At 38.5% G+C, this 22,639-nt stretch overlaps 1 protein-coding gene across 5 annotated transcripts in view; it reads left to right on the top strand.

The window, feature by feature from the left end:
* Positions 1–229: 229 nt before the first annotated feature.
* CLEC16A (C-type lectin domain containing 16A) overlaps positions 230–22,639 on the top strand; it is a 58,618-nt gene continuing 36,208 nt past the window's right edge. For all 5 annotated transcript variants that reach the window (XM_068147129.1, XM_068147128.1, XM_068147130.1 and 2 more), the window contains exons 1-11: positions 230–444; positions 4,473–4,601; positions 5,902–6,035; positions 6,733–6,881; positions 7,511–7,616; positions 9,508–9,631; positions 10,119–10,293; positions 11,854–11,907; positions 13,477–13,590; positions 18,965–19,193; positions 19,673–19,802. In XM_068147129.1, the coding sequence (XP_068003230.1) occupies positions 365–444; positions 4,473–4,601; positions 5,902–6,035; positions 6,733–6,881; positions 7,511–7,616; positions 9,508–9,631; positions 10,119–10,293; positions 11,854–11,907; positions 13,477–13,590; positions 18,965–19,193; positions 19,673–19,802 (1,424 nt within the window). In that variant the 5' untranslated portion in view covers positions 230–364. The remainder of the gene's footprint in view (positions 445–4,472; positions 4,602–5,901; positions 6,036–6,732; positions 6,882–7,510; positions 7,617–9,507; positions 9,632–10,118; positions 10,294–11,853; positions 11,908–13,476; positions 13,591–18,964; positions 19,194–19,672; positions 19,803–22,639) is intronic.

The raw sequence follows: 22,639 nt of genomic DNA, 5'->3' as shown, positions 1-22,639 counted from the left end.
GTTTCCTGGCAGGTGGGTGTCAGGCCGCGGCGGGTGCCTGACACCGGGGGTCTCGGGGGAATAGACGTCCCCAGCGCGACTCGACTATCCCCAGCAAGAGAAGACAGGAACGTGAGTTGTGCGCACAGCGCCCGCCGCGTTGCCTGCTGGGACTCGCAGTCCGCAGGACAGGGCAAGAGGCGTCACTTCCCAGCGTGCCCTGCCCGCGCATGCGCTGGGCGCTGGTGTGCGCGGGGGCCGCCGCTGCTAGGTTGCTTCCCGGTCCTGTGCGCGTCCGGGCGCCTCTCGACCCCGCGCCTGGTCTTCCCTGCAGGAATATGAAGCCCTAGAGTCGCGTAGGCCGTAGAAAGCGTTCGCTGCCAGCATGTTCGGCCGTTCTCGCAGCTGGGTGGGCGGTGGACATGGGAAGGCCGCCCGCAGCATCCACTCCTTGGACCACCTCAAGTAAGCGCGGAGCCGGCCGCGGGCTCGAGGGCGACTGTGAGGGGAAGGAGAGTCGGGGCTGGGGGCTGTGGCCGGGAGCCGCGCTGCTCTCCCTGATGGCGAGGACACTTGGAGGAGTCAACGCGGGAGGCACTAGGCAGACAGGCTCTCGCTGCAGAGCTGCTCGGGGCAGGGCTTTCCTTCGCAGCAGAGGGCTGTGAAGCGGGGCCGGGCGGCTTGGCGACTTCCCTGAGGAGATGGGGTGAGGAGGGAGGCAGCTCGGCAGGTGACGCTCCCCAGGCGCTCGCTCTGGCTTTGGCTGTGTGCTCTGGCGCAGCTCTCCGCAGTCGAAAGCTCCCGGAGCAGTGCACCAGCGGCGAAGGAGGCTCTGTGCGATGAGGGCTAGCGTCTTCCTCAGGGAGACCTGCCTCTTCATCCCCAAATGCCTTCAGAGCAGACGCAGTTCCATGGTGGTTGACGTACGTGTTTGCTTGATTGTATGATATCACAGACACTCGGAGTAGAGTGTAAGGGGTGATAAATACAAGAAAGATGACATTTCTCTTGAGGGAGAACTTTGATTGTGTACTGCTAGTGACTAAGGCAGGGACCAGGTCCTAACCTGTAAGCATAACAGAGCTTTTGAGGGGTAGTCAGGATGGTGGCTTTGCAGCTCCAGGGCATGCACCCTTGTTAAAGGGCTCAGCAGCTGACACAGAAGTAAAGTTGTTGAGCTTGAGAATTGTAATGTTAGCTTCAAGAGTCTGATATCCTTGTGTTACTGCTGACTGCAGAAAGTGAGATCGTTTTTTCTAGCTCTGCCACTGGAGAGTTGGAAGGGTGGCAAGGGATGAACCAATTTTAAATTCTCTGCTCCATATTCTGAGAAAAAGGAGATCCACTGGTACAGCTGTTTTTGCTACTGAACAAGAAAAGGAGGTCATTAAGGGGTGAAGCATTTTCTGAATGAAACCACTGTGCAACACTGTGAATACACTGTGAATACTATGAGAATGAGAAATTGGTAGCTTTCAACAATTAGTGAGATTACAAAAAGGACATGAGTGGGGTCCACAAGTAACGAGGAGGGTGCGCTTATGCAAGATTTGGATCTTGCAATCCCTTTATCAAGAGGGCTTCTGGGTTCTGGTCCTTGTCTCTAAGCTGGAAAAATGTTCCAAACCAGCCAGGCTAATTTAAATACATTACTTTTTTCAGAGACAGGGAAAACAAGTCCATAAATACAAAACTGATGAGGCAGTAGCACTGCAGAAAGTAATGTTGAAGCATGGTAGGTCAAACTAGTAAGTCAACATGATTTGGCATTGCAGGAAAAAGGGTGAATAGTCATGCTCAGATACAAGTACAGGAATGTTCTATTTAATCTACAAGGTGTAGTCACTTGGTACTACTCAATGATAGTGGAGCTTTAGATCTGCCTGCTTTTGATACTACACTTGAATATCATACAGGAATGCTGATGCATGATGAAATCCGGAGAAACAGTTTAAATTTAGAAAAAGTAGGCTGGTGAGAGGGAGACTTTAAGATGTTAGAATCTTTCAGGCCAGAAAAATGTTCTCCTGGGTCCACAGAGAGGAGGAAAAAAAAAAAAAAGTGATAATCTATTTGATTTGTAGCAAAAGAAAATTAGGCTATAAGTGTTGTGGCTTGCACTTGACTTCTTATCTGAGAATTGATGTATATATTTCTCTACTAAAGTATAAGCTTTGGTTTGTTTGCTTTTTTGCATGTGATTAATTATTAAATCTAACATGGTATAAAGGACAGCAAAGATCTTTCATCTGTTTAGAACATGCATATTGTAAGTGTTTGTTTAGCCAGACTGTATGAGTTTCAGTTTATAGCTACATGCCAAAAGTAAAGACTGACATAGTCTTGACTAGCTCACCATCTTGTGCGCTGTCTTCATTCTCATCTTTTCAAATCCATATGAGTTGAGTAGAACACACCAATCCTGCTATTGTAGGCTAGCTTAGCCTATAAAAGGTGTATTATGATATTTTACAAGAGGTAAATTGTTCTTGTGGCCTGCCTTTGGATGTAAACCAGATGTTCTTGTGTAGGTCAGAGTATCTTACACTTCTCTCAGACACTGGCTGTGGTAGTCATTGTATTCTTCCTCTGTTGCTCCTCCCTTTGTGAAGTATGGTTAACATACAAAAAAAATGTATTGTATTGCACAGGTGAGGGTAGTCTAACCTTAACAGATGCATGCTCAAATCTCCCTGAGAGCAGCATAGCTGTGTCATCTTCCCCCATCACTCTACCAACTTTGACTTTGGATTGGAATGGATTGAGAGGATGCATACATTTTTCTAGTATTTGAGTGGTGATGTCTTAACTATTCCTGAATACTTCATCTGATATCTCTGGTGATCCTACTAAAGTGTAGCTAAGTTTCTTTAGTTCTAGATGCTAATATTTTTTTCTACTTTTGTAAGAGATATTTACATAGCCCTGTTCTTGTCTTCAAGTATGTTTCCCATTGTTGCCTCTGTGCTTGGTATTTTAATTGCATACTGACTACACACAAGGATTTATAACATTAGAGTTGTGTGTTGAACATTTCTCATGGCTTGGTCAGATGCAGTGTCCATAAATGTGTATGGTTGAAGACTTGTTTCACAGCTGATTCATTTCCTGAAGTACTGTCCCTGAGATTCCTCTGTGAGGACAATACATAATTACATAGTTACAAACAGCATGGAGGAGCAAATGTGTTATGGTTAAGTCTGGAGTTCTTAAGTTAGTGTGTTTTGACTTCCTAGTGTACTTTCGTAAGTAATGAGTAGGAAAGTCATTAATACATGCATTCTGTATTCGTGAGTTACTATGTGTAGTCCCTTTGAGCACAGTCTCTTACCAGAAAAATGTTCAGAATTTTGTTTGCCTTGTTAAGTTGCTGACAAAATCTCCCACTGATTTTGATGGCATCAGGTGCATTGCTGCTTTCTGTGTATGGGTTTTTGCTAGGTTTTTGTTCGTTTGAACCCAGTCTTCAGATACAGAGAGACAGAGATGACAAAAACCTCCTCTTTGAGGATTTAGCATTCTGACTCAACAATCAGCATTTAAAGATAGGCTTTAAAGGGTTATTTAAATATAAAAATACTGGGTTTGTGGGATACTTTATATTCTCATGATATGTTGCATGTCTGGTGAGAGAAACAAGTATGTACATACTTTCAAGTAGATAAAGGAATAGCATGGAAATGAAGTCCAGGTTTTCTCAAAGTGTATCAGTGTGTTATCAAATCAAGGAACTTTGCAGTCATGATGATATTAAGTATGTTAATTTGGAGTCAGTGTATTCCTGACTATTAAAAGTTTCTGTAATGCTCTGTGTTGTATAGACTCCCAAGGTGAGGTAATGGTGTATCATTCTTTCTGTTGTTTCCCATTCCCAGAGTTCTGCTGTTGGAGTAAAGTCCATTCCCAAGTTTGCATACTACAACTTATTAATGAGAAAAAATATGTTCACAGGTGCAATAATCTATATATGAACTTCAAATAAATAGGCCAAAATATGTGAAGTAGTGCAGTATGAATTACTCCCTCAGGAAGAGTACTTTTAGAAAGATCTGGGAGTTCTCATAGGTGGTCAGACATAAACTGTGCTGTCCTCACTCTGAGCTGTCACGTTGTCAGTCCCCATAGAAGGAATCTAGAACTCTGATCCCCGGATTAGTTGAAGAGGATTTGCAGGTGCTCTTTGTGTTGCTGTTTAGTGACTTCTCTGATGGTATGACACGTGACCAGGCAGTTCTGCCTGTGGGAGATAGCTATGAATCAACCTTTCCTGGGACAGCTTCAATCTGAGCAGTTTCTGTCTGCGTTTGGGAAACGAATGCTCTTTCATGATGTGATGTATTTTGCTTTCTGCACCTGTATTAAAAGGAAATGTTAAGATTTTTAAATTGTGCACTGATTAGACAGTGTCTACATTTTTATAGTGATGAAGGACAAACACAGTGTGTGTGCAACTGACAGGGTGGCATATTATTTGACATTGTGTTTTGTTTTAGGTACATGTATCACATTTTGACTAAAAATACAACTGTAACAGATCACAACCGCAACTTGCTGGTAGAGACTATTCGTTCTATAACAGAGATCCTTATATGGGGGGATCAGAATGACAGCTCAGTATTTGAGTAAGTATTTCTAAGTAATTTTGTCTCTGGGTTTGGTTTTGAAGAGCAATTAGAGTGGCATAGAGATGTAGTTCAAAAGGTTAACTCTTGCAAGACTGTTTCATGAATGTATGTAGAAAGCTATGTCCTGTAGAAGGCAGGTAAACAGGATCATATTCTTGTCATACAAAGAAACTTGCTTCTCTTAACAAAAGACGTGTTTCAAGTTCAGAGCCCCATTCATGTACCACTTTTGTTTTACTCTGAAGTTTTTGATTTAAAATGCAACCTATTTTAGGGCCCAGATTGATTCATTGCATCTATTAATAACATATTACTTTAAATGTTCAGTTTATGTGACACTACAGATAATTGGTTTATCTATGACATATAGGGATTGTGTCCAGATACTATTTTAATCCTTATAAGATAGTGTGATAGAAAAACTTCAAAACAGATATTCACCATTGCAAATCTATTAGTGCCAATTGCATGGCTGTTTGCTTCAAGGCACTTGCTCTTTTATAAAGGCAGTTTATAATAGAGAGAAGTAAAGCTGAAGTGATCTTTTTAGTTACTTACTTAGAGAGTGGGTTTTATTTCTACAACATAATTTCAACATCATTGAGTTATGATGTGGACTAAGAAAATTGTTCTGATGGTTTGTATCTGTACTGTAGCTGTGTCACATTCGTTACTGTCTTCTCTGCTTGGGAAGATTTTAGGAATGATTTTTTTCCCGGAGTTAATGTAAAAAAACCTTGTGATGTCCTGTTCATTTTTAAATTGCATTCATTTCTGGTTTAAAAACATTGGAAGCATTCACTGCTGTTTGACTTGTGCAATAAAACATGAAATGCTTGCTTCTAGTGTGGAAAAAAAATAATAATGAAAGTGGATTAAAAATAAAGTCTGCAGTGTCCAAGACAGAACAGTCTGTTAGCTTAAAAGGGACAAGTGAACAATATCTATTCTTCATTCAGAGGCTCTTCCCTTCAAAATTATGATTGCAAGGTAGGGAAGGGGCCTGATAAATTGAATATACTAAAAATAACAAAGGCCCCGATTTCTGGACATCCCTTTTCGGCACTTAAATGTTTAAGTGCCGTTGTTAGTATTAAGGGAGGTTGTTAGTATTTAAGGGAGGTTGTTAGTATTTGGAGGGTATTCTTCTGTGATACAGATAAAACTTTCCAAAAGAATTCTTCATAAATGTAAAATGTACTGTTTGCCAAACTTGCCTAGTATAGTCCCTGCTCCTCATAAAATTGTTTGTGTTAATTACAGTAAGTGAGTTAATTACACCTCTGTTTTATTACAGCTTTTTCTTGGAAAAGAATATGTTTGTTTTCTTCTTGAACATCTTGCGTCAGAAGTCTGGACGTTACGTGTGTGTACAGCTTCTGCAAACTCTGAACATCCTTTTTGAGAACATCAGTCATGAGACATCACTGTGTAAGGCCATGCTTTTAAACTGCTAGGGCTTCAGTTGTCACAATTTGAGTGAATCATTTCAATTCTTCTTCACAGAAGAACTATATGAATGTCTGTCAACCTTTTAAAATGAAAATTACTGAAAATACCTTTTAATCTAAATTTTCAGTTATTTGATACTACTAAAACACTGATTTAATGTATTTCAAAGGTTTTTATAAGTCCACAAATTGTGGTCTGAAACGTTCACCTTGCTGCTGCAGGTATGTGGTGGAACTCTGTTGTGCAATTTGTACTGAAACCATTCTGACATCACTGGGGCTGGCATGCAGTCACTTGGGTTTACTTCAAGGATTTTAGAAACACATAAAGACAACAGACAATTAATAGTTAAAGTAGTTCACAGCTATCATGAAGAGTAAGTTCTTATACAATCCTTTGAGTGTTTATGACTTTTGGAGGAAAGAGAGTTTGTTTGTGTTAGTTGCAAAGCCCCCATAAATTGAGGGAAATGAAAGTATGTTCTCAGTTGTCTTGCCCTTGGGAGCAGAGACCTTTATAGGGAACAATTCCCTTATGTTACTGCTTGAAGCCATCACTTAAGTTGTTTGGCTAAAACTTAGGATCTTCAAGCATGAGGTAGTTTATTGCTAGCTTTAAATATAGCTAGTTAGCATAATAATTTTTGTTAACCTCTGTGATGTGTCTTATTTTTCAGACTATCTGCTCTCTAATAACTATGTAAATTCTATAATTGTTCACAAATTTGACTTCTCTGATGAGGAGATCATGGCATATTACATATCATTTTTGAAAACTCTTTCCCTGAAGCTCAACAATCATACTGTACATTTCTTTTATAATGAGGTAAGTGAAGAAAGGTTGCAGTATCAGAGGACTTTAACTAGAATGATAGCAATTTGACATGTATTTCCTTTAGTCTCTTGTCTCAGCATGTCCTGCATTTATTTTTATAATGTTAATGCCAGTGATTGAGAATCTGTTTGTGGTGATCTCTGCCAAAGTATGAGAAAGATCTTTGACTTCATGTAACTATAAAGTTAAGTGATACATTGGACTCTTTCAGTAGTTTTGAAGTCTGCTTTTCTGAGAATTCAACTTGTTTATGGCTTGTTTTCTTGTGGTTTATATAAGCAGGATCTTTTCTGTTGCATCACTTGTTTCTGAGAGGCTTAGTCAAAGTCTAAAAAGTCTGAGTAATGAAAAGCCAAAGTTAAATTGGATTTTCCCTTGGTCCGTTCCAATTTCGGCCAGAAGAGGGCATTAAAGGACTGAATATGTGCGGTGTTAACATGGAAAGCTCTAACTCTTAAAGCAAGTTTATTTTAATGCAGAGCTACAAATACAGCCGACTGTGCATTGTAAAATAATTTCAGTTATCTAAGATGTAAATACCAGTGATACATGGAGAACGTTTTTCATATAGAATCCCAACAAATATTCTGTTGTAATTACTTTCTTTCCTCTTGTTGCAGCACACTAATGACTTCGCTTTGTACACTGAAGCTATTAAGTTTTTTAACCACCCAGAAAGCATGGTCAGGATTGCTGTTAGGACTATAACTTTAAATGTCTACAAAGGTATGCTTGTTATGTATTACAAAAGGCATGTGTCCACAGTGCTTGTTTCATTGTAGTTTAGTTATTTACATCTAATGGTTTTCTGACTGGTTTAGAGATTGAAAAGCTTAGCATATTGCCATGCTTCAGATACACATTTTGGGTTTTATGAAACAGACCCCCAAGCCTACAGTATTTATTTGTCAATAGTATTGTTTCCTCACAGATGAAACTGTTTTTAAAAACCCAAACCAGTATCCAAGTGTGTGCAAGAAACTTCAGCTTGCCTTTCAACAGAGATCAGAATGTGTCTGTATTTATGAAACAAACCCCACAGCACAAAACAACAAACAAAAAAAAACCCAACCCAAAGTGTTTTAAGAATATAAAGTATTTTTTACTTATGAACTTGAACTTTATGATGTATGAAGCGGTAACGTTCCTGGCTACATCACTTCTTTTTGGATTTGAAGTGCATTAGGATATGATCATAGAGCTCCTATGTGTTGCAATCACTCCAGTTAAAAGAAGAGCTAGACCATTCCTAGAGGTGCCCATTGGAGGCCAGAAGGCTGCAGTCAGAAATTCCCATCTGGACATTCCAGCAGCACATAAGGGAAAAAAAAACCAGAACTTTGCTGTGAGAATAGTTAAACATTGCAACATATTTTCCAGAGAAACTGAGACATCTGTGTAGTGTAAGATCTTCAAAATTCAATATGGCTCTTAGCAGCTTGATTCAACTTTGAAGTTAATGTTACTTTGAAAAATGAGTTTGGGCATTGTCTAGTCCAAACCCCAAAGTCACTTCCCCCTAATTTTTTCTTGCTGTCTATGAAATGCTTAATAGACTGAAAATTGTAACAGTGATCTCTGTAGAAGAAATGGTGCATATTCAGAATGTCTGCCTCTGAAATCAGCCTGCTGTAAGGTAGTATCTATTATGGAAGATGTTCATGCAAGACTTCTTATTCATTAGTCCATTTTAAATTAAATAATATTTTGGATTTCTACAGCTTACTATCTTTTAAGAGAAGTGACTTAGTGGCAGTCTTCATCACAGAAGAATGTAAAATCATTTGAACAGTTGGATTTGCACATAACTGGGTAGCCCGCATAGCCCGGTGGGTTCTTCATAGCATTGACTGCAAGGGGCAAAATGTCTTTCTTTTGTATGATGAGAATGAGCACATGATGCCTGTTTTCTGCATCAAGGATAAATAAGAGCTCACAAAAAAGGGCAAAGTGCAGGCTTCATCTCCTATTTGTTATATATTTACATAACTAAGTATTTTAATGTTAAAAAAAAGTACTTGACCAGACTTTTAATTTTAATATAAAGGCAAGAGTTGAAAAACCACAGCTCTGATGTTCAGGTTTCATAATTTTCTGACTATCTGTTTGCATATATTCTGATCTAACACCTACCCTGTATCTTTTAGTTTAGATGCTTTGTGCTTTAGCTTTTTAAACCCATTTGGAGGATGTCACTATCCCAGTTCCTAATCCTGTTAACTGTTGTCTGTTTCTTTTGCCCTTCCTTCACTGATGATTCCTGTGTTCCTTAATGCAGTGTCATGTAAGTCTAACTAGCTTGGCTCTCAGCATTACTGCTTTATTCTTGCGCTTTTTTTCTCTTCTTTTTTAATGAAGAATGTGCTAAAAAAATAAATCTGAATTCCACTACATTTATCTTCAGACCTATGTAAATATTGGGCTCATTCAAGTGTTAAAAAAAAAAGTGATGTGATGCTTTTTTGCTAATCCATTTCATGCATAAGATCATGTCAGGTATATACTCATATGAAAAGCTAGCATGTTATCAAAATTCAGAACATCCTTTGTTGTATTTTGTAACAAGGAATTTAAATAAATTTGCAGCTCATTTTTCTTTTTAACAATTTCTTTTCAGTGGACAATCAACCTATGCTGCATTACATTAGAGATAAAACTGCTGTCCCTTATTTCTCCAACCTCGTTTGGTTTATTGGAAGCCACGTGATAGAACTGGATAACTGCGTGCAGACTGATGAAGAGTAAGCTCTTAAAACTGCTGAGTGTTGAATGGAAACAATTTTCCCAGATGTTGATACTCTCCTTATTTTGTTTTTAGCATTCCAGTTAATTTAGTTTCTGAATACCTTTTCTTGCTTTTCATTCTTGCAAGGCCTTTTAGGGATTCTTTGAATTAATAAGAGCGCAGACGGGGCATGCAGCACTGGCTAATATCTGTACAATTGGTGTTTGGCAACATGCCTTTTCTCCATCTTTGTTTTCATTATGTTAAATTTAGTAAGTATCTGAAAGACACACAAAGTATTGGGGGCGGGGAGGGGGGAACAACTTGCCGTGTGCGTCCTAGGGCAGATACAAGCCTGAATACTGTTGGCTAGCTGTATTGGTTGACTGCTGAAAACACCTTCAGATGGCTAATCTGCAGAAGGGATGAGCTTTAATCCTTGCCTTCAGTTTTCAAGGCTTTGAGAATTCATTTAATCTGAGACTTTCTGCTCTCTCTTTCAGGCACAGAAATAGAGGCAAACTGAGTGATCTGGTAGCAGAGCATCTTGATCATTTACATTACCTTAATGATATCCTTATCATTAATTGTGAATTTTTAAATGATGTGCTGACAGACCACCTACTTAATAGGCTCTTCCTTCCCCTCTATGTGTATTCATTAGTAAATCAAGATAAGGTAAGATAATACCTGCAAATAATTAAGTCTTAAAGGTGTTACTTATTTCAGTATGCATAATGATTTGTGTAGCAAGTGCATTCTGTAATGGAATTACTACCATCAGTATCTGTGTTTTACATGCAATAGCTTAATTAAGGTGACTGTAGGGGAAGTATCCTGAGGCTGAATTTAACAGCAGAATGGATGAAACTGTACTCAACAAGCACACACTGTTTTGGATGACATGGTTGTTAAATGCTAGCAGTAATGGGACACAAGAAGAGCTGCAAATTTGGAACAGAGTTCATATTTCTTTGACACTGGGGGATGTGTGATTACGTTTTCTGATATGGTAACTTGTCTACTGGCAAAAGCAGATTAAATGCCTTTTCTTGGTATACACACAGATTTTCCATGGCTTAAAAAAAATCCACTCCAGGTAGAACAGGTAAAAAAAGAAAAAAATAGGTTGATTCTTTGCAGATAAGGGGTGTTTGAATTTTGAATTTATTGTTGAAATTACTTTAAATTCAGTGGAAAGCTGATTTTTAAGCAAATAGGAACTGTACTTTTAACTCTACAGGTTCCTGTATTTACTTTACTGTAAAAAAATTAATTCACTGTTCAGTTTGTTTCTGTTTTGGTTATCTTTTCTCCTTTATTTTTTTTTTTTTTCTTTTTATTTTCCCCTTTCCCCTTTTTAATCTTCTGTAGTGGTGTTTGCTGTGAAGATACACAGTGCTCTGTGAATTTCAGCACACTTTCATTAACCAGAGGTCAGGTTTCTTGCAAGTTAATGCATTCAGTGTATTATGTGTGCACTGAAGATTGAATAACAATCAGCTTCTTGTCTTACCATTGAGAAGTAGACTTCCTGACTTTTTCTTTTGCTTCAGCTATTCTATCTCTTCCCATTCATGCATGTACAAAAATCTACTTGTCCTCCTGTTTTCAGGCAGATGTGTGTCTATTATCATGAGGTCAGAGATATTTGCAGTCGTAAAATTGGGCTATTTTTACCTCTTGAGATAACTGAGGAATTGATTTGCTGATGGTTTTTAAAGTATCACTAATTTATTTTTAGAAGTATTTTCATTACCTGTATATAAATTGAGCACTGTGTGCACAATATATGCTTCAAATATTTCAATCAATGTAATTTACTTGATTTAGAAAAACGTCTATCAAGCACACGTTTTATATGGGTAATACTGTTTCTGAACAGACAGGGTTTAGAGCAGACTTGAAGGAATGTTAACTGAGAAGTACTTTTTGAAGGAATAGTAAGATAGTGAAGACCAACATCTTTCTCAGACACTCATCTATTAAATTTAAGTTACCAAAGTTACCACAAAAGACAGTAACTGATATGTCATGATGAGTAGGAGATACGCTTACTCAGTCTTCATTTGAAATAGTTTATAAGAAGTGAATGGTAAATAGCATGATGCTTTCTGAACGCTTTGTAGAAGGATGTAGAGCAGTACATTAAAAGTTAGGTTTTAAATAATATATTAATATCAATGCTTTAACTTTATTTAAAAAATCATCATATTTTACAACTTTTTTTTTCTGTAGGGTGGAGAGCGTCCAAAAATAAGTCTCCAAGTTTCTCTTTATCTTCTTTCTCAAGTAAGTATTTTAAGTTTGTTGTCCTATTTCAGAAAGCGTTTTGCAGCAGTGTTATGAATTATAAATTACTGTATTCTTGTCTGTTTTGGCAAAGCCATTAAAGAGAATTCTATATGTTGACCTCTTTTGACCTCTTTGATTTCAGCGGAAGCATTGGCTGGGTATCACTTCAAGATTTGCATCTGTGTTCTTTGTTGCTTTAAATAAAGAAAATGGAACTTTTAACCTAATTGTAGAGAACTGGGAACAAATTTTGTTTGTCAGAATGGCATGTGATGTAGAAAATCAAGCTAGTTTTTCTGTCACTGGCAGAAATGTATCTTCCCACTTCTTTTTAACCTAGTGTCTGTCTTTGGAATGGGATCTGAAAATTTGCATGCAGAGTACCTTACAAATGCTCTTAACTGCTTTTGACACCAGGCACTTGTGTATTAGAGACAAGGGCTTGAGAGACTTCATACTAGCAGATGAAAATTTCTGCTGTGGGTTTTCATTCACTGTTCACAAAGTGAGCAGATAGTTATGCCAAAACATGCTTGTGTGCAGCTGTGATTTTGGGGGCTGTTCAAAGTATTTTTGAAGTGTCACAACTTCACAATGTTTTACACAGGTCACCACTGTATACTAATGTGCTTATTCACATCACTTTTGAAAGTCTGGAATGGTTTAGACTTAAATCAGAAAATCCATGGAGATCATATTTAGATAAACATTGTCAAAACGATGATTAGGTTTACTAATTTAGAAACTGTCTAGGGATTTTTCAGCTAGAACCACATATTGGGGATCCAGCTTTGATATTTTTGTGAAGAGAATGGATATAAGTTGAGATAAAGATGTTGCAGCAGGACCTCAGCCAGTTCTGTTCAGATGCTGATTATTTGCTGGCTGAACCTTGTAAGCATTGCCTCAAAATAGAGTAAACAAAAAACTCTCTTAAAGAACCAGAGCACTTCTGGATAAGTGCTTCAGTATCATAGGCAGTATGGTCTTTATTGTTGTGTGATGAAGCTGTTCTGTAGCTAGACTTAATTCATTGACATTTCTGATCCAGTTCAGCCTCTTGCATGACATTTACTCATGAATCACTGCAACGTAATTGTGTCACAACACAGAACTTACTGGACTCCTGCCAGTTGTTGGCATACCAGAAGGTCACTGGATGCTGTGTACTCTAACACGTTTGTGTAGCTTCTCGGGGAAAAAAAAGAAAGGGGAAAAAAAAAGGCAAAACAATTTTCTGGAGCAGTTTTAATTTGTCTTTCTTGCTAGAATATCACATGACTTTTGTCTGAAAGCTAATGAGGAGAAAGAATTTACATTTCTCAGGAGGAGAGAAGAGTATGAAGAATATTAAAACTAGCTAATATAAACATCAACTACCTATAGAGTGGATTATGATCTCCTGTTTTGATTTCATGAAGTATCAGTGTTACCAATTGTACTTACTGCATATGTAAACTCACAATGCCAGTTTAACAAGGTCGAAATATGTTCAGTTACTGAAACTGTGAAGCAGTATGTGTTCTGTGGTACGTCTAATACTTCTTTCCACCCTTCTTTTAATAGGTTTTTCTAATTATACATTATGCCCCTTTGGTGAACTCGTTGGCTGAGGTTATACTTAATGGTGATCTCTCGGTGTTTTCTTCTAAAGTTGAGCAAGATATACAGAGAAACTCAGTAAGTGGCCAACTAATCTTTAATTTTTCAATTTTGTGGGGAAGGCAAAGAAAATACTTAAAAATCAAAATAATGTGTCTGGAAACTGGTAAGCTAAGGTCATTGTGTTTAGGAGAGAAGAGCAGCAAGAGGAGATTTTGGCTTTTGTTGAATTTGATAGCAAAGAAACACTCCATGCAACTTACAATATTAAATGCTTGCCATCTATATGTATCATAGGTAGCAATGCAAGAGTGGGTAGGACACAAGTTAGAATACTTAACTGCTTCTGTAGGAATCAGACACTGCAAAGCCTTCCATCATTTTGATGAGATGCTTTTGCATTCCTATCTTCTGTGTTCAGTTTTTTTAATTCTTTGGATATAGAAGGAAATAAAGGTTTTTGTCTGAATATTCTCAGTATTTTAGCAGTAGAAGTGTGCCTAGGAGAATATAGACCAGCTAAAAGTAGATGGGAGTGCTATCACTTTGTGATTGCCCTTGAATGTTCAGATTTATCCTGTGTAGATATTGCAAGATGCTCTTGCTACTTTTTTTTTGAGTATTTAATTAATTACTACTTTTTCCCTTTTGTTTTGGGTTTCACAGTTTTGAGAAATGCTGCTTGTAACTTTTTAAAGGCCTGTTTGGGGGTGGTAATAAAGGTCTGTGGTCTTACTTTGGTTACAAGCCTTCTGACTGAACTGTAGTTCTGTCTAAAGATTGAACGTGTCCCCTAGTTTCTTGACTGGTCAGCAAAGCGTAACTGACTGAATGTTTAATTTATAACATGCAGCAGATAGGCTCTCCCAGTAGTGGCTCTGAGAATTCCAAGGACATGTGCTTCAACTCTCTTCCATCATACAAGTCAACTTTTCCAGATTCTTCCTGTTGTGCACTGCAAGCTGTGTGGACTGGTCTTAGCCAGTAGCTTCTGAGTTCTGGTATTTGGTACTGTTGGCCTTGATATTTGGAATCTAATTTTCTTTAGAAAAAACTCTGGTGGAATGGTAGAACTGACTGAGATAAAGCAATCTCCTCCTTGTGCTAGCAAACATCTGACCTTCTGCCAGCTGCATGCTGAATGTCTTGTGTGCTACTCATGCAGAAACAGCATTGTTACAAGGAAATCTGTGGCAAGAGGGTGGGGCATCAGTTGTTGCAGAACTGAGATTTTCTTTTCCTGTCAAAGTTACTGTACAGAGTTGTGAAAGATCTGTAACGTATGTTTGTGTGCTTGCACTAATGTTAGGAGGATTAAGTGTTTCTTAGAAACATCTGTTCTCATGTGTTTGTAATAATATTTAGATTGCTGCTTGTAACTGTTCTTAATGGTGTGTCCTTGTGGCACGTAAACTGGGAGTTGTGTCATATCTGAACTGGTAATAAATTGAAAGGATACTGGGTTTGTAGGGTAGAAATTCAGCCATATCCTTCAATTAAATCTTGAAGGTGGAAACCTCTAATGCTGAAAGCCTTCTGGTGGAGGAGGCTAGTTATTTGCAGAAGGATCAGTGAGGAGGCCCTGCTTGGGCACGGAGGTTGAACTAGATGATCCTTTGAGATCCCTTCCAACCCCTAACATTCTGTGATTCAGCAGAAGAGCTCCATGCCCTCTTTACAGTGAAGTAAGCTATCAAGTGCTCTCAGTTGAGTATGAACAGCTACTGCATATATTGTGTGGTATTTTCTACTGATACACAATTCAGTGCAGTGAGTCACGTGCTGGTAATGGAAGCACAGACATCTTGAGTAAAGGTGATGCAGTTTCTTATTGCTCTGTGATAGCATTCCTCAAAGCAGAAAGTTGATTTTTGAGCGTTGTTAGCCATTTTAGGGGCATTTGTTCAGACCATAAGGTGTATCAGGATCTTTGCAAAGTGGTTACTGTGGTGTTCCATTGCAAAGACAAACTATTGAATCAGGGAAGCTATTTCAGGAGGTTTCTTCTGGGGTTAGTAGAGAAATGTAGTGAATTAAAATGGAATGTGGTATTGGGAGTATAGACTTGAGATTACCAGAAGCAGGACCATGTGTCCTCATTATAGGAGACCAAATGAGAAAGCAAAATAAAACCTGTGAAGAGTTGCAGTTACTGTGTATAAATGCAACATATCTAGAGTTAGGGCAGAAGAGCAGTGGGAGTTATCATGGTGTCAACAAATGGTAATTTTTTCTGGAAATCAGTTTGTGGGGGAAAAAATCACCACCAGATCTAAGTGGTGTGAGAGCTTATGAATTGGCCATAACCTAGTCAGGGAGATCTGCTGAACATCACAGAGCAGTACTGACTGCCCAGCCTCCATGGAAGAGGTTCTCCAACTTGAAGTATAGATACACTTTTCTTTCCATACTTTTTTCCCTGTATTTCTGGCTTTGGGTGGCAGCAGAAGAAATACTGACTATCTTGTGATGAAAATTGAATGTGTAGCCAACAGAATCTATCTAAACTTGTTAACAGCCATCAGACTAAGGTTTACCTTACTTCCTGTGAGATCTGCTTTCCTGTATAATTCGGATGTGGGCCAGTTCTGCAAATTTCATGTTTCTTGTTTAACCTACTTTCTGCTTCCCGTAAAAGTTGTTACTGGTACTGCTTTGCCAGCACACATTGCACAAGCTAAACCATAATTGAAAATATGGGTGAAATACAGTTTAAAAGTATAAATTAGCAGTATCTCACACTGTAAAATTAACTTAGATAAACAACAACTCCATGCAGTGCTACAGGCTGGGGTCAGAGTGGCTGGAGAGTGGCCAGGCAAAAAGGGACCTGGGGGTACTGGTTGATAGTGGGCTGAACATGAGCCAGCAGTGTGCCCAAGTGGCCAAGAAGTCCAATGGCATCCTGGACTATTTCAGGAATAGTGTGGTCAGCAGGATCAGGGAAGTCATTGTGCCCCTGTACTCAGCACTGGTTAGTCCACACGTTGAGTCCTGTGTCCAGTTCTGGGCCTCTCAGTTTAGGAAAGATGTTGAGTTGCTGGAACGTGTCCAGAGAAGGGCAACAAAGCTGGGGAGGGGTTTGGATCACAAGCCCTATGAGGAGAGGCTGAGGGAGCTGGGGTTTCTTAGCCTGGAGAAGAGGAGGCTCAGAGGAGACCTTATTGCTCTCTACAACTACCTGAAGGGAGGTTGTAGCCAGATGGGGGTTGGTCTCTTCTCCCAGGCAACCAGCACCAGAACAAGAGGGCACAGTCTCCAGCTGTGCCAGGGGAGGTTTAGGCTGGATGTTAGGAAGAAGTTCTTCCCCAAGAGAGTGATTTGCCATTGGAATGGGCTGCCCAGGGAGGTGGTGGAGTCACCATCATTGGAAGTGTTTAAGAAGAGACTGGATGAGGCACTTGATGCCATGGTTTAGTCGATTAGATGGTGTTGGGTGATAGGTTGGACTTAACCTGGTTAATTCTATTCTATATACTATGTAAATTAATTTTAAGTCTTAAACATGCAGCCTTGTTATACTTAGCAGAACAGAATATATATGTTGACTTTCTCCTCATTCATTCTTGAGAGGGACTAGACCTCAGTTCAGTGTTTCTGAGCACATTGCTGTCTGGCCTCTTCTGTTATTTTGCTCCTATGGCTAACAGCATATTAGAAATGCAAGGATGTTAGGTACATGTGCTCTTCATGGGGAAAAGAAAGTGTAACCACAGCATGTAGGAAGCACTTTTAAGATGTGAATGCAGGAAATTATATTGTGCAAGTTGCATGCTGCTTTCCTTTTCTCCCTAACAGATAGGACTTAATGTGTTCTTCCCTTTTCTTATAACTTTTCTGACCAGAAGTCATCAGTAAAAGGTGATATGGTTGTTTTATAATCTCCCTGTGTTGCAGTTTGATCACACTGGTTACTGGGGGAGATCAGTGTTGGTAAATTTCTCATTGTGGTATTTTGGTATTGTGAAAGATTCCTCCTGTTGTCTGGTTTGTTTCAGTGACAAATGTAAGATTAATTATGCAAGATTTCTCTAAAACCCTTTAAGAAAAGTTAGAGGATGCTGAGAAACATTTTGGCCTTTTGACTTACAGGAGGCTTTTTCCCAGATGTTTTTGAAGTATTCCTTATTAAGGGAGGGATTTTTTCCAACTTCTTTCTCCGAGTTCTATTTTGATACACACATCATCAATACTCATTGTACTTGAGTCACCTAAGGCAAGGAATAGAATCAGTTATGTATTTAGTCTTCTTTTTTGTTGATCACTCTCATTTTTAACTCTTTAGCCAACATCAGCTAAATTTGATGGAAATATTGAGATCTGAAATGTAATTAAGTTTCTGTAGCAGTCCTGATCAGCTTTGTACCTTTGTTGGCAGGAAGCCCTCAGCCCTTGGGTTTCACTTCTCAGGACCAGAGAGGTTTGGCTGATCAATATTTATAGCTCTGAGAGACAGAATGTGTACTCTGGTAGTCCAGCTGTCAGGGTTAACAAGTGAGAAAGGAGCTTAAAACACCAGAGCTCAGGAGCAATCTGCAAAATTGTAGGAAGCCAGTCCTCCTGTAGTGCCTTGTGTCTTTCTGTAAAAATGTATTGTTCTCTGTTCTTAGGATGGTACAGGCTCTTGGAAATTCAAATTTCCACTGGGATAAATTTGTCACCTGAATTCTCTTCATCTGTAAATACTCAGGAAAATAAGGCATTTATTGAATACTGTTTGAATTCTTGTCCAAAACCAGTATTTGGATTTGGAAGATAAACTTCTGGTATGTTTGGGTAGTACACAAAATTAAGTAGTGTTGGTTTTCTGGACTTGGTAAGTCAATGTCTGGAGGCCCAAAAAGAGGTTTAAGTCAGTTGTGCTCTGGCAGAGGGGTTGGATTAGCTGCTCTTTCTAGGTCCCTTCCACCCCTAACATCAGAACAGTCTGTGATCTGTTGCTAATTGATACAAGGACTAGTATGCTGTTGAGAGAAGCTTAAGGCTAAAAAAAATGTCATGGCATAGAGCTTTGGTTCTTGTCCTTTTTACTGCCAAAGGCATTGAAAGAGTGTATCTTCTATTAATACATTGCTATCAACACACTTTGGATGTTACTGATTTTATTCTTTATATAAAAGGTGTCTTGATTTTTGTGTGTATTAGCTGTCCCACCTGTTTAAGAAAGGTCAAAATAGGGGGAAATGAATAAATTTTTATTGATGAAATAGTTGTGTATCATCTTGTTTCATGATGGCATACTTTTTAATGATACATCTTTAGCATATGTTACTTTGGAGACAATTGTTCTACTGATCTGATAAAACTGCTTTCTTGTATTTTAAAATGAATTTGAGTTTTGTGTCAGGATAACTTACATTCTAAAACCTCTTCTATGTGAACTGAAGTTTCTTTATCAATTTGAGTTAAAAATGTCTTGCTGTAACTCAGTGTAAACTCTTCAAATTTACAGGTGAAGTCAAGTATCAGATGTTTCATAAAACCAACAGAAACACTTGAAAGGTCTCTTGAAATTAATAAACAGAAGGGGAAGAAGAGAATGCAGAAGAGACCCAACTATAAAAATGTTGGTGAAGAAGATGAAGAGGAGAGAGGATCTGAAGATAACCAAGATGATCTAGATAAAACTAAAGGCACAGAGGCAAGTTCAAAGGGTATCAGAACAAGCAGTGAAAATGAAGGTGAGTATAGCAGCAAATAAAAATGATGCTTACAACTTGGATACTTTTATTTACTGTATGAAACTAGTCATGATCTCCTACATGACTTGTTCTGTTGTTGTGCTAGATAAATGTGAGACTATGAATTTTGCCTCAGCCTTTGGCTGTATTTTTTGCTTACATAAATCATTCTGTCAGAACACGTTTTAACATCTTCCAGTGGTCTTCAGCCCTTGTCACAAACTTATGCCTTGCACCTGGGTATACATGGTTATGGGCCACTTCATAAGTAGACCTCACAACTTTGTAACTTAGAAACAAACTTCTTCATTGGAAAAAATATTGCCTACATCTATTCATTCAATTACCTTTCTGAGGTTATGATTATAACTTTTATAGATAGCTGCATCTGTCACTTTAAATGCAACATGGAAAATAAGAGAGTTGTCATAAGCTCTTCTCTAAAAATGGTGGGTTTTTTACTTTTCTTTTGCTTTTAGAAATAGAGATGGTAATCATGGAGAGATGTAAACTATCAGAACTGTCTATTTCTGCTGTGACAGAACAGAATACAACAGATGAAGAAAAGAGTGCAGCTGCCTCTGGGAGTGAGATGACAAACTGGAACAGGTATAAAGGAACTGTAATAAATTTTGCTGGATTGCTTCATTCTGTTAACTCCCTCACTTCTCTTAAGGGATGCTTCAGAGATGCCCCCAGTTAAAACTACAGGAGTTCTTCTGGATCTCAAATAAGTGAGGCAACAGAAAAATAGGATATGGCTTCTCTACTGATCAGTTTTTAAAATGGTTTGTGTTCCTTTGTACAGTTCATGCTTTCCTTTATTGCAGTTGTAATGCCTTCAGTTGGTATATTTAAATTACACAATATTACAGTATCACAGTATCGCTAAGGTTGGAAGAGACCTAGAGGATCATCAAGTCCAACCTGTCACCACAGACCTCATGACCTCATGGCACCCAGTGCCACGTCTAATCTCCTCTTGAACACCTCCAGGGATGGTGACTCCACCACCTCCCCGGGCAGCACATTCCAATGACCAATGACTCCCTCCGTGAAGAACTTTCTCCTCACCTTGAGTCTAAACCTCCCCTGGTGCAGCTTGAGACTGTGTCCTCTTGTTCTGGTGCTGGTTGCCTGGGAGAAGAGGCCAACCCCTTCCTGGCTACAGCCACCTTTCAGGTAGTTGTAGAGGGCAATGAGGTCACCCCTGAGCCTCCTCTTCTCCAGGCTAAACAATCCCAGCTCCCTCAGCCTCTCCTCACAGGGCTTGTGCTCAAGGCCTCTCCCCAGCTTTGTTGCCCTTCTCTGGACACGTTCAAGTGTTTAGATGCCCTTCTTAAACTGAGGGGCCCAGAACTGGACACAGTATTCAAGGTGCAGCCTAACCAATGCAGAGTACAGGGGCACAATGACTTCCTTGCTTCTGCTGGCCACACTATTCCTAATGCAGGCCAGATATTAACACAACAGAACCAGAATATTTCAGAAATTTCTAAACCTCTAAATTAAGCTGGAAATTTTTTTTTCTTAATGATATTTATGGTCATATCTGCCAATTTTGCATACACCCATAGGGAAACAAAGGAAGATTCCTTAGTTCAGGACTGAATTTTGCAGAATTTTAGTAATAGTACTAATCTAGATACAGTTTCCAAGGTCCAAGTGTATCTTGGGGTTAGTGAAACCTTCTCTTGGAAACAGAGTTTTTAAGTGGTTCTGGGAGCAGAAATTGCCTCAGTTTCACAATTTAATCTTAAATAGGTTCAATTCCCATAAGATACTTTCTCAGTAAGAATTTTACATCGTTCTTACTAGAATGCTAAAAAAAAGAAACTGGTTGTGCCATCTCTGACACAAAAGTAATTGCAAATGTGTCCCTTGGGGAAATGCATATGTTTAATAGAATTTCAAATTTATTTTTAAACTTGGGAAATGCTGCCTGCTATTCCCAGAATTTCATTCTATCTCCATTATGGCTTTGATGTAGCTTAGGTTACATTCATTAATAAAGATAACATTTAATTTCATTGTAAAAGTGAAATTGAACCTTGACTTGAACTGGCTTTAAAATACATTGTTCTAGATTATTGATATTTTGACTAAAATATGTGCCAAATGGCTTTTAGAAAGTAATTGGCAATGACTTCATCGAATACTAGAGCAACTAGGATGCTCAGGTCTCAAAAAGTGCTAAATACTTAGATGTGAAATGCTGGCACATTTTGCAGATGTCTACATTTCAGGACTCTTGATCTGCAGATATGATCTGCATCTTTTCTAAAAATAAACAGCATCAAAGAACATGCAGAGCTACAGATATTTGTAAAATAAGGATAGGCCTTGGGTAGGGTATTTCCAGCCTTAGTTTTGTACATGCATTTTTGAAAGCATAGGTGGATAAAATGCTGTAGATTAAGATTTTGTGTTACTCACGCTATATGTCAAATAGTAGCTAAATCTCTCAAGAAATGTGCTCAAGTGTGTATTGATTGGAATCCCTATGCCTTGTGGACAAGGTGCCACATGCTAGTGGAAAATACAGGGATCTATTCCATGAATGAAGTGGGAAAAACTTGCATAACTGGAATAATTCTCCCACCGAAAGTGGGAGAAACTTGCATAACTGGTTGTGTGTTAGTGTGTTACAGTCTTCAATTGTGGACACACTCCGCAAGAATAAACAATTTGAAGAATATTTGCATAGCATTTGATCTGTGTCTTCTATCAATTCACTTGTAAAAGGCTAGTAAAGGAAGAAAATGCTTACAGACTTAGAAAATAAATTTGCATACTTGCCATATACCCTTTAATATGAGAAGATTATTTTTGAAGTTGTCAAATAATCAGTGAAAATAAATGGAAACCAGCACAGTTTTCAGTTAAAGGTCTGTAGCTGTAAAATGTGAGGCAAGTTTTCAATTTCTCTTAGCCATTTAACTACTCTGAAGAACATAAAGGGAAAATGTGAGTACTTTTGGTGTAACTTTATTTTGATGTGCCTCGCTACTGGGAAGTTAAAGCCTAAAGGCTTATTTATAAATTAACTTGGTTTTTATAATATGCTGCACAGCAAAGTTTTTTTCCAGAATGTGAAACCTTCATGCTAGGTTGTACTTTCTGTTGCTACTTTCATAGAGCTGGGATTCATGGAAGTTGTTTCTGCTTCAGGTTTTTGCTATTCATACTTTGATAGTACAGACAGATGGCTGTGAAGAAGCAATCTAGAATGAAAACTCTTTTTCTCACTGCTGTAATAGTATTTTTAATTACTTTTTTTTAAAGCTACATAATTTCACAAATTTAAGTAGTATATGGGGGGGAAATGAAAAATGCCTTGGAGACTGTAGAAGCTGTTTAATACCACATAGTATTAGCGTTAGGTCTGAAGCTAGAAAAATATGCCTTTTTATGACTTTGGATGTTAAAGTATTTTACATGGAAGT

Source organism: Melanerpes formicivorus, unplaced genomic scaffold (assembly GCF_026170545.1).
Source record: "Melanerpes formicivorus ecotype bairdi unplaced genomic scaffold, bMelFor1.0.p_v2 SCAF_14, whole genome shotgun sequence".
Classification (NCBI taxonomy): domain Eukaryota; kingdom Metazoa; phylum Chordata; class Aves; order Piciformes; family Picidae; genus Melanerpes; species Melanerpes formicivorus.
This window is presented reverse-complemented; position numbering and strand designations above follow the sequence as displayed.